The 12,031-nt window shown below is 47.2% G+C and overlaps 2 protein-coding genes across 2 annotated transcripts in view; one reads left to right on the plus strand and one right to left on the minus strand.

Annotated features, from left to right (window-relative positions):
- Positions 1 to 292: 292 nt before the first annotated feature.
- olfml2ba (olfactomedin-like 2Ba) lies at positions 293 to 6,837 on the plus strand. Its single transcript, XM_077017363.1, has 8 exons — positions 293 to 702; positions 964 to 1,227; positions 1,407 to 1,514; positions 1,605 to 1,766; positions 2,164 to 2,362; positions 2,619 to 4,121; positions 5,041 to 5,217; positions 5,315 to 6,837. Exons 1-8 carry the CDS (start codon positions 550 to 552, stop codon positions 5,932 to 5,934), a joined length of 3,186 nt encoding a protein of 1,061 aa, XP_076873478.1. The 5' UTR covers positions 293 to 549; the 3' UTR covers positions 5,935 to 6,837.
- Positions 6,838 to 8,059: 1,222 nt separating this feature from the next.
- atf6 (activating transcription factor 6) overlaps positions 8,060 to 12,031 on the minus strand; it is a 37,146-nt gene continuing 33,174 nt past the window's right edge. The window contains exon 16 of the mRNA XM_077017370.1: positions 8,060 to 9,939. Coding sequence (XP_076873485.1) covers positions 9,737 to 9,939 — 203 coding nt within the window. The 3' untranslated portion in view covers positions 8,060 to 9,736. The remainder of the gene's footprint in view (positions 9,940 to 12,031) is intronic.

The raw sequence follows: 12,031 nt of genomic DNA on the forward strand, positions 1-12,031 counted from the left end.
CAAAATCGAATCTATGAAACAACCTTGACAAATCAGCTGAGATCTTCAGCATTTTTACAAATATGCTATTAATACTCAAACTGGTCCCACTACAAAGTAGATGATTTCTAATGCATGCAAGAATGCTCAGCAGATGGCGTGAGAGCACTTTCATTACTGGACAGATGCACTGTGCGTCTCTCTCTCGGTCCCTCTCTCTGGTGTGTGTGTGTGTGTGTGTGTGTGTGTGTGTGTGTGTGTGTGTGTGTGTGTCCCGGTTGCCTCCCACCAATGCTTCTAGCCCGCCTCGCTTTCTCTGTGTTTGAATATTCCGCCTTTGTGTTCAGACTTGCTTGTCGCACCTGCTCATGTGAAAGACGCTTCGTGTTTCTAAAACCTCACGCCTGTCATTTCTACAATGTTTCAGTGACCGAAAAACGGGGATCTCGGAGAGTTTTGATATATCCAAGAGCGTCTCCTTTTTGATGAAAATAACCACAGTCTTTAAGTGGTCTATAATTCACTATCGCATGGTTTGCCGATATTTATCCAGCCGTGTTTCGCTCCGTCATGGCCAAACTGGGAGTCTGGTGCCTTCTGCTCATGGCAACTCTAACTTACAGTTCAGCCGCACCAAAGACACGTGAAAACGTGGAGGAGACGAGTGAGCAAAACAATACGTTACCCGTCGAGATGGACAGTCAAGAGAACATATTAACTCAGGTAAAGCAACATCTCATCCATCATTTCATATATTATAATGTATATTATTAATCAATATACATTAATAGCCAGTTTCTTTGCATTTGTGATCGATGTTTACGGCAAAACACATTAACCAAGATCAGTGTTTCTACTTTTGCATGTGATGTAGACTATTTTAAGGTCTAAGAAGTTTTCTTATACCGTTGCAATATTCATCTTTGCAATATTGTGCACTGATTTCGCTTGGTGGAAAATGCATCCGTCCTCTTCTCTTTGTAGCTGCTGGGTGATTATGACAAAGTGAAAGCGCTTTCGGAAGGCGCTGACTGTGGCTGTAAATGTGTTGTCAGACCCCTGAGCAGGAGCGCCTGCCGCAGGATCGAAGAGGGTCGCGCCACGCTCCAAGACTTCTACACCGTGGAGACCCTTACTTCCGGCCCGCGCTGCAAATGCGCATGCGTCGCGCCGCCGTCGGCTCTAAACCCCTGTGAGGGCGATTTCAGACTTAAAAAGCTCCAAGAAGCCGGGAAAGAAAACATCAAGGTGACACACACAAGATGCGGGGAATAAAGTAATAGCGTGCCTAGAGGAATTTAATTAACCTTTTGTAATTCAAATGGCAAAAATAAGCCGCTTCAAAAATTATGGAGATGGATTTCCAAAGGTTTGTCCTTGAATAAAGCCCAAACCGCGCCGTGACGGAGTTTACTTGATCCTTACAGCTCTCCACCATAATAGAGTTACTAGAGGGGTCATTTTACGGCCTGGACCTGCTGAAGCTGCATTCTGTCACTACTAAGCTGCTCGGTCGTGTGGAGAACATCGAGACGGTGAGTTCCGTGGAGGTCCGTCCCGTTGCTTTCTGATGATTATACAAGGGACGTGGGAGTGCTCATGGTGTTGTGTGTTCCACCCTTCAGGTTCTGTCTCAGAACCAGACCAAAGAGAAGAAGGATGAAGTGGTTAGTAGGCAGCCACAGGCAGAACTAAGAGGAGGCCCGTCCTCCCCCGCACCCCCTCACCAGATGAGGAAGACTCCGAGGGGGAAGAGCGGAGAGGCTGCCGCGTATCGGCACGCGCAGGTGGGCGGGTCCATATAACTGCAGCCAGTTCTATTACTCACCAGGCAGCACCGGTCGCTCTGTTCACTTCTGCCTGCACAGCACTGCAAAAAACACTTCAACTTTATTCTGAGCAATAAACTGAAATGACTGAATGACCAGACTTTAAAAAAAAATTCTCTGTAGAAAGTTGTGGAATTTGGAATGAATGCAACGTAATGATTTATGCATCACAAGCTGACATTTAAAGCTTTTAGTTAACCAATTATTTACTCTTGTACAACAAATTCAAGCTTTTGTAGAAAGCAGAAAACAGGAAACGTGGAGATTACTGGCTGTGATGCCCAGACAGGTTGTGGCAGGGAAAGGTCTCTCTGTAATGCTCTTCCACATGTGATGTGGCCTGTGATTTGGACAGAATAAATACGAGGAGAGGTTTATGGATCCGCTGACGAGCAGACATCTAGGAGCAGAAGATGGCGTGAAACCCTCGAAAGAACAAGAGCACAGAGGAAAGAAGCAGCATCCAGAGATCACGGTGCGGGGGGTGACGTTCTACAGAGCTGACACGGCAGACACGGAGGACGCTGCGGACACGGACGACACGGCGGAGAACAGTGGGTCAAACACAAACACACGACCACGTGTACGAGCAGACTGGGCATAGTCCAAATCAGTTTCTACACTGATCAAGACACGATGGCCTTTTCAGAGCATAGTGCAGCACTAATGTCTGTGATATTGTAGAGGATGCAGCATTTAAAGCATTCAAATAGCATTATTATGAGCTCAAATAGCATTATTATGAGCTCAAATAGTATTATTATGAGCTCAAATAGTGAGTTAAAAGTGTTGATTGGTTCCGTCCTGCAGTGGCAGATGACGACATCCAGAGTGGAGATGGTACTGATCTCCTAACGGAGGAGCAGCTCCTTCCCGGAGCGCCTGCCTTCTGGCCAGTCATCAGAGCGTGGTCGGAGCCCAGATCTCCAGCGCTGGACAGCGTGGTCACACCAGGCAAACACAGGCCTCGCATAGAAGACTTGGACTCTCCTCTGCCTGTCAGAATGAAACTGCGTGATGATTCGCTTCCTGCACCAGCGAAAACACCCCACGCCGACGCCGAGAGAGCCGTCGAGCGCGGAGACTCGGTGTCCGTTGGCAGCACAGGGAGCATCGGAGTTACAGGACCAATAGCACAAACCACACATCAGAATCCAGGAGAAGGAGGAGACGAGCCCCGGACCACACCTGCACACGCTCAGAACGGTTTGGCCATGTTGTCCATTATGAGTGACAGAAAGATGGAGTCCGCTTCGGCTGTTCCCGATAAGAACCCAACGTCAGTTGCAGTTGGCATGAGTTCTGTGTCTGAGCAGCACCTCAGCACTGCTACACCCAGGGTGGATGTGATCCAACACACAGCCAGAGCAACAGCACACACAGTGTTGTCCAGAGCAACAGAATCACCGTCCACTCAGAGGCAAGCTACGACCGTGATCAAAATGTCCCCCACCACGGAGAGAGTAACAGCAAATAGTTTGGCTGCCACTGTTGGCACAACTGCCACTACCATCGAGCTCGAGACGACAACAGCTGTCCTTCTGACTGTACCGGGTGTAGCTACAAACAAGGCTGATTCCAGCTTGGCTCCACCCACGATTACCAACACACCCATGGCCACCTCAGTTGCTCCTTTGAAGGCGGCTACCTCTGCTACCATGGCAAGCACTACGGTTACCAGCACCAGCCCCACTAGCTCCGTTAACTTGGCAACAACTCCCACTATCACCGCCACAGCTACCATGGCGACTCCTACAGCTACTAACTTGCCAACCACTACCGCTATCGCCAGCACAGCTACCATTACGACCCCTAAAGCTACCAGCACCAGCACTGGTACCACGGTTATCGCCAGCAAACCTGGCAAACGCAAGTACAGCATCAGCTGGGATGAAGAAGAGGTGGGGGAGGAGATAGAGGTGGAGTCAAGGATAATTAAAACAGTGGAGGAGGAGATAGCGGAGGTGCCAAGGATCATTAAAACAGTGGAGGAGGAGATAGAGGCGGAGCCAAGGATCATAAAAACAGTGGAGGAGGAGATAGAGGTGGAGTCAAGGATAATTAAAACAGTGGAGGAGGAGATAGCGGAGGTGCCAAGAATCATTAAAACAGTGGAGGAGGAGATAGAGGCGGAGCCAAGGATCATTAAAACAGTGGAGGAGGAGATAGAGGCGGAGCCAAGGATCATTAAAACAGTAGTGGAGGAGATAGAGGCGGAGCCAAGGATCATTAAAACAGTGGAGGAGGAGCTAGAGGCGGAGCCAAGGATCATTAAAATAGTGGAGGAGGAGAAAAGATCTCATGGACAACCAGGTAAACTAAGACAGTGATATTTAACAGTGATTTTTAACAATCCTCAAAGAGTATTAGTAGCAATATCTCCCAGTGTCTGGTAGTATTTTCATACATGTAGCAATACCTCCCAGTGTTTGAAAGTATTTTCGGAAGTGGAGAATATCAGCACTTACTTTTGAGTATTTCTGATTATTGGTTTTGGACATGTACTGCATGTCTGTGTCCCGTGTTCCTCTCTTAACTCTTCTCTCCGTGAGCACTAGAGAACCATATAAGAACAGTGTTGCACAACTAATGATCTAAAACACTAATAATAGAACATTAATGATCTAAAACATTAATAATATAACCCTAATGATCTAAAACACTAATAATAAAACATTAATGATATAAAACACTAATAATAGAACAGTAATGATTCAAAACATTAATAATAGAACACTAACGATTTAAAACATTAAGAATCTAAAACACTAATAATCCATAATTTCCCCCTTTTCTGCAGCCATTTTGATGTGATGGTTCTTCTGAAAAGCTTCTGCATTTCGTAATAGAAAACATGCAAAATGTTTGATCGCATGTACCTTATCTGGAGTGGTTTTCTAGAAACTCATTGTGGGTATTTTTGAATATGAAGACTGCAGAAATATGTCCTTAGAGTGCATTAGTATCTCTTAATTAATGTTTTTTATTAGGCTTATTGACTTTTTTACCCATAAGTCTCCACAGTAGATGGCTTAGATGCTTCTCATGTTGTTCGCCCAGTGAGTGTTGCGATGGAAAGTGATGATAGAACAGTGTAGCATGTAGCGTGGTCTAAACGTGCTCACACTGAATTTAGCGCTTTGTTAAGATCAGCAACAATACCTCAGAGTGAAGATCAAGCACTCACCGTTCCTCCAGCATGAGGAGGGCTGACAGCAGTGTTTGTGTGCAGGAGAGTGCAAAGACACCCTGGCCACCCTATCAGAGCCCGTCACACACAACACGTACGGACGCAGCGAGGGCGCCTGGATGAAGGATCCACTGGCTCACAACGACAAGATCTATGTCACCAATTATTACTATGGCAACAATCTACTGGAGTTCCAAAACATGGCTGTCTTCAAGGAAGGTATGAACATGGGTTATTGTTGTTCAGGTCTTCTGTGCTAATTGTTTGTAGCGATGCACATTTCTGTAAGCTAATGTCAGATGTCCCTTAATTCCAGGTCGTTTTACCAACTCGTACAAGCTGCCCTACAGCTGGATCGGCACTGGTCACGTGGTGTACGGTGGCGCGTTCTTCTATAACCGGGCCTTCTCTCGTGACATCATTAAGTACGACCTGCGGCTACGGTACGTGGCCGCCTGGACCATGCTGCACGACGCCGTGTTCGAAAGCGATGAAGCGTCGTCATGGAGATGGAGGGGCCACTCAGACATGGACCTGGCTGTGGATGAGAGTGGACTCTGGGTCATTTATCCGGCCCTGGACGACGAGGGCTTCCTGCAGGAGGTCATTGTCCTGAGCCGGCTGAATCCCGCTGACCTGAGCATGCAACGCGAGACCACGTGGAGGACGGGACTCCGTCGCGATCGCTACGGCAACTGCTTCATTGTGTGCGGTGTTCTGTATGCCACAGAATACTACAATCAGCAAGAGAACAATCTGAGCTATGCCTTCGATACACACACTAACACTCAGATGGTTCCTCGTACACCCTTCAGTAACGACTACACCTACATCACTCAGATCGACTACAACCCCAAAGAGAGGGTTCTGTACGCCTGGGACAACGGTCACCAGGTCACGTACAACATCACATTTGCCTATGTAGACTCCCTTTAACCAGGCCACAGAGATGATGTCTTTGGGAAAAGACAGATTATTCAGCAGTGTGTGGATTGTAGAACAAACCATCGTGTCAAACATTAATTCATATAGCTTACTGCATTATTGTTTTCATCTGATGTCCTGGGGGTGAGCTTTTAAGATACAAACATTACCTCATTTTTCTAGTTAGGAAAAGGGCAAATGTTATGTCTGTCTTAACACCCAAAATATTTGTTTAGTGGACAAGTTCAGTCAAATATAAAGTTAAGAATGTTTTTTTCTTTTTCATCTTTTTGATCACTGTTGCTAACGACACACAGTTAACTGCGAAACTGCGTGTCAGAATGGTCACAAAATTTCAAGAACATTTTGTCATGACATTTGAAGATTAAAGATTCAGTTAAGGATGTTTGTAGACACAGGAATTTTTACAATAAAAAGGAAGAACGCAGTTATTTTGAGGCAGACTGTTCTTATATGTATGCTAAATGAGTTCATGATTTAATCTTTTGAGGAATATTGTGATGCATGCGTTTGCACTATGAAACATCCTTAATGTTCGTAATGATAGCCTACCTCCCAGGGGGCTGGTAGCATTTTTGGGGAAAAAAAGGTTTTCTACCCTGTGATTTTAAGAAAGCATTGTATATACTGTAATATTGCTTTAATCTGAACTGCGGTATTGATGAATGTAAACCTCATAGATTACCTTTACCGAAACGCCTTAGAAAAACGCCTTTTCTTTTAGAACACTGTTTGTTGATAACAATCCAGATATATTTCAGCATGTTCTCCTGTTGTGTGGGGGTGTGGCCCCACCCCTCCCTCTTTATAAAGCACTTTTTTTTGTATATTCTTTTTCTTTTTTTTTTTACTTTTGGTGGACTGGGAAAAAACAACAATAAAATATTCGAATGACCCATTTGTTTTTTTTTTGTTTATGCTTTTTTATGCAGTAAAATATGTATTGACATTTTCTCACAGCCTGCTCAATCACCCATGAGAGCATCAAACATCACGATGGGAACGTGAGTGGATTGCTTAAAACAACAATCCAATAAAAACAAACTGGATTCTGGAGATGATGTGGTGAGAAGTATGACCTTATTATAACTTTAAGGAGGACCTTCAGAACTATAATCCAAACGTTCCAGTACGACCAACTGTGGCTTCATTTCAGATTGCAAGTACTTATCGAAACAAAAGAAACCACAGTGAAGATCGCGCTGAATCACAGAATCCTTCATCTGCACTCCAAAGGCAATAAACACACATCACCCATACAACGTCCAGTGTTTATTACAATTGCAGTTCTGCATTTGACATTTAGATATTTTCCAAGTGATAAAACATCAATAAAAAACATTAATAAGGAGAAGACTTAACAAAACACAAGGACTGAACCTAAGAGTTTTACTCACGGTTGTCTGAATGATCATTTTAAATAAATCATGTTTAGCCACCACGAATTCTGACTTTGAATTCTCAAATCTATTATCTAGACCACTTATATAGTAACATGAAATGTAAATTCACGTCCTTTAAATACAACTACATGACAGGAAAAGCCAAGGGGTAAGAGGCAGCAGTGGTATGTTTAAGTAGGGCTGGAGCTTTAGGGATCCAGCTGTGTCCTGATGTTAGCGGGACAGGGGAGTGGACCAGGCTACCGTCCTGATGTTAGCGGGACAGGGGAGTGGACCAGGCTACCGTCCTGATGTTAGCGGGACAGGGGAGTGGACCAGACTACCGTCCTGATGTCAGCGGGACAGGGGAGTGGACCAGACTACCGTCCTGATGTTAGCAGGACAGGGGAGTGGACCACACTACCGTCCTGATGTCAGCGGGACAGGGGAGTGGACCAGGCTACCGTCCTGATGTCAGCGGGACGGGAGTGGACCAGGCTACCGTCCTGATGTCAGCGGGACAGGGGAGTGGACCAGACTACCGTCCTGATGTCAGCGGGACAGGGGAGTGGACCAGACTACCGTCCTGATGTCAGCGGGACAGGGGAGTGGACCAGACTACCGTCCTGATGTCAGCGGGACAGGGGAGTGGACCAGGCTACCGTCCTGATGTCAGCGGGACAGGGGAGTGGACCAGGCTACCGTCCTGATGTCAGCGGGACGGGAGTGGACCAGGCTACCGTCCTGATGTCAGCGGGACAGGGGAGTGGACCAGGCTACCGTCCTGATGTCAGCGGGACAGGGGAGTGGACCAGACTACCGTCCTGATGTCAGCGGGACAGGGGAGTGGACCAGACTACCGTCCTGATGTCAGCGGGACAGGGGAGTGGACCAGGCTACCGTCCTGATGTCAGCGGGACAGGGGAGTGGACCAGACTACCGTCCTGATGTCAGCGGGACAGGGGAGTGGACCAGACTACCGTCCTGATGTCAGCGGGACAGGGGAGTGGACCAGACTACCGTCCTGATGTCAGCGGGACAGGGGAGTGGACCAGGCTACCGTCCTGATGTCAGCGGGACAGGGGAGTGGACCAGACTACCGTCCTGATGTCAGCGGGACAGGGGAGTGGACCAGGCTACCGTCCTGATGTCAGCGGGACAGGGGAGTGGACCACACTACCGTCCTGATGTCAGCGGGACAGGGGAGTGGACCAGGCTACCGTCCTGATGTCAGCGGGACAGGGGAGTGGACCAGACTACCGTCCTGATGTCAGCGGGACAGGGGAGTGGACCAGGCTACCGTCCTGATGTCAGCGGGACAGGGGAGTGGACCACACTACCGTCCTGATGTCAGCGGGACAGGGGAGTGGACCACACTACCGTCCTGATGTCAGCGGGACAGGGGAGTGGACCACACTACCGTCCTGATGTCAGCGGGACAGGGGAGTGGACCACACTACCAATGTAACATCAGGCTGGCAATGACAATCCACTGCCACACTAGTCTAGACGTTTAAGGTCTAGTCCAATGAAGAATAGAATACATAAATGCACATAATGAAGTATGTTACAATAAACATGCAGATGCACGTCCGCCAGCACAGACGCACACACATACACAGCAATTTGCAATTCTTAAATGCAATGCCTGCAATTTTTAAACAGTGTGAAGAAAAATATAAAACTTAAAATGCATTCTTGTACTTCAACACAAGTGCAATTTACCAGGCAGACGCAATTCCCACAGAAAACTTCAAGGGGCAAAGATGGAGGCATCATTAAGGACGTAAAGGAAACTAGTCCAAAGACACGCTTCCAGGAATTCTTGAGGGCTAAACACAGGGCTGGCCAATCAGCACCTGTGTTCATCTCTTGCATGGTGTGGATTCCCCAAGCACAAGTACTATGTCTGCATGAATAAAGATGAGCCTCATCACTCTACCAAGTCATAACCATAGTAATGTTAATAATAAACTTAAACTTCAGAAATTTAATTTTCACGCTAAAAAGTGCGTAAACCAGCGAAGAGAGCAAAGAGCTGCACGATTCCACAGACGTAACATCAAGGTCAAACCGTGACGTGATGCGTTTCACACCCGTGGGGTTTCCACGGTGTCCTGAGAATACTCGTGCCTGAAAGCGAAGTCTCCCCGTTACACAACTCACGGCTGCGAGACTGGAATGAGACCATTACCTGAACGCTTTCAGCACTTAATGGTACATGAATGACCAGAGGGACGGGGCTCTACAAATTCACTGGGCTTATCAAATCAAAGATTTGTCCAATTGGGACTACTGGTCTGCACTATAAATGCACAGAAGGTAGAGAATTAAAATAAAGAAGAAAACCCTGACAGAAGAAAAATGATTAAGAGAAGAAAACTGGTGCTCTGATCACAGGGGTGGTAGATTTAAGCAGAGCCCACGATGACCCCTAGTGGAGGAGCGGAGGACTTGCTGTCGGGGGCAGAGGGGTAGAGCGAGTCTGCGCCTGTTTCATTGACCCTCAGCAGCGGTGGGATACTGGAGGACTTAACGTGTAAGATCCTGGTGTCCGTGACCTCACAGTCGATCTGCATCATCACTTCAAACTCTTTGTCCTTTATCACGCTGTCTGTAATGACAAAGAAAGGTGGTGTTTTGAGCAACATGCAAACACACAAAAACAAACAAAGAAAACCCCAAGGGGATAAATGAAAAGTTCAGGTTTTCCATGCATGTGCAAGTCATTAGCCATTATGCCAGTCCCCAATTTGCATATCTCCACCTTTGCTAAACTGTGCCATTTTTTCTTGTAAAAGTTGAAGCTGTTAGCATTATATTGAAGAGAAGAGCCAAGCACAGGAACACTGGCTACACCCGCCAGCACACAGCGATACACCCCCCCACCTCAGACCACTGGACTGCTACATGAATAAAGTACATATTTGATGGCAACATCCCAGCTACAGTCAGCAAACATCAGTGTGTGAGTGCTAACCACTGTATCTGAGCGCCTTGCCAACCTCCACCCTCCACCCTCCACCAACCTCCACCCTGGACCAGTGCAGCACCGGATGAAGCGGTCCTTTAGAGAGGTATCAACACCACCACTGCAGCTGAGGGGAACCACGTTACAGTTCCAATCAGAATCAGGAAAACATGAGCCTCACAGCCACCGCACATTAGTGTCCCCGCTAGAGTCAACATGCAACAGCAACTCAAACTCCATCCCACGTTGCTCTGTCATTAGTATTAACTCTTAGGGCGTACTCACACTAGGCACGGTTTGCTGGTTCAGTGCTGGGGCCCGGTTATCCCCCCTCCCCACTCCCCCTCTGGCCTGCACTCACACTGCCTTCATCAACCCGGCCCGAGCACGCTTACGTCACCACAACGTGACTTTATTTGGGGAAAAAAGCGCTCGCACAACACGATGGAGTTCACGATTCTCTTTTTATTGTATTTTTGGAGTCGTTTTGGGAGTGCAGAAACATGGTGCAAGCACAGATTTATCGATCATTTAACACAAAGATTGTCTGCTAATCGCTTTGCCGCTATGACTGTTTAACGTGAGCGCCACATCACTGACGTCATGTTTGAGTTCCAGCGAAATGAACCAATCAGACGAGGCACCAAGCGGGCCCGGGCACGGATAGCGCTCACACTAGAAGCGAACCGTGCCCGAGTCCACATGAATCGTGCCCTGGCCCACCTCTTCAAGCGGGCCCGAGCACGGTTAACTGATCCGGGCCCGGGCACGGTTGGAGCGCTCACACTAGCCAAACGAACCGTGCTTCGGCAGGGAACCGTGCCCGGATCACAGAGCCTAGTGTGAGTACGCCCTTAAACTCCATCCCACGCAGCTCTGTCATTAGTATCAACTCTTAAACTCCATCCCACGCAGCTCTGTCATTAGTATCAACTCTTAAACTCCATCCCACACAGCTCTGTCATTAGTATCAACTCAAACTCCATCCCACGCAGCTCTGTCATTAGTATCAACTCTTAAACTCCATCCCACGCAGCTCTGTCATTAGTATCAACTCTTAAACTCCATCCCACACAGCTCTGTCATTAGTATCAACTCAAACTCCATCCCACGCCGCTCTGTCATTAGTATCAACTCAAACTCCATCCCACACAGCTCTGTCATTAGTATCAACTCAAACTCCATCCCACACAGCTCTGTCATTAGTATCAACTCAAACTCCATCCCACGCTGCTCTGTCATTAGTATCAACTCTTAAACTCCATCCCACACAGCTCTGTCATTAGTATCAACTCAAACTCCATCCCACGCCGCTCTGTCATTAGTATCAACTCAAACTCCATCCCACGCTGCTCTGTCATTAGTATCAACTCTTAAACTCCATCCCACACAGCTCTGTCATTAGTATCAACTCAAACTCCATCCCACACAGCTCTGTCATTAGTATCAACTCAAACTCCATCCCACGCTGCTCTGTCATTAGTATCAACTCTTAAACTCCATCCCACGCAGCTCTGTCATTAGTATCAACTCAAACTCCATCCCACGCCGCTCTGTCATTAGTATCAACTCAAACTCCATCCCACACAGCTCTGTCATTAGTATCAACTCAAACTCCATCCCACACAGCTCTGTCATTAGTATCAACTCTTAAACTCCATCCCACACAGCTGTCATTAGTATCAACTCAAACTCCATCCCACGCCGCTCTGTCATTAGTATCAACTCAAACTCC

Source organism: Brachyhypopomus gauderio, chromosome 9 (genome assembly GCF_052324685.1).
Source record: "Brachyhypopomus gauderio isolate BG-103 chromosome 9, BGAUD_0.2, whole genome shotgun sequence".
NCBI lineage: Eukaryota > Metazoa > Chordata > Actinopteri > Gymnotiformes > Hypopomidae > Brachyhypopomus > Brachyhypopomus gauderio.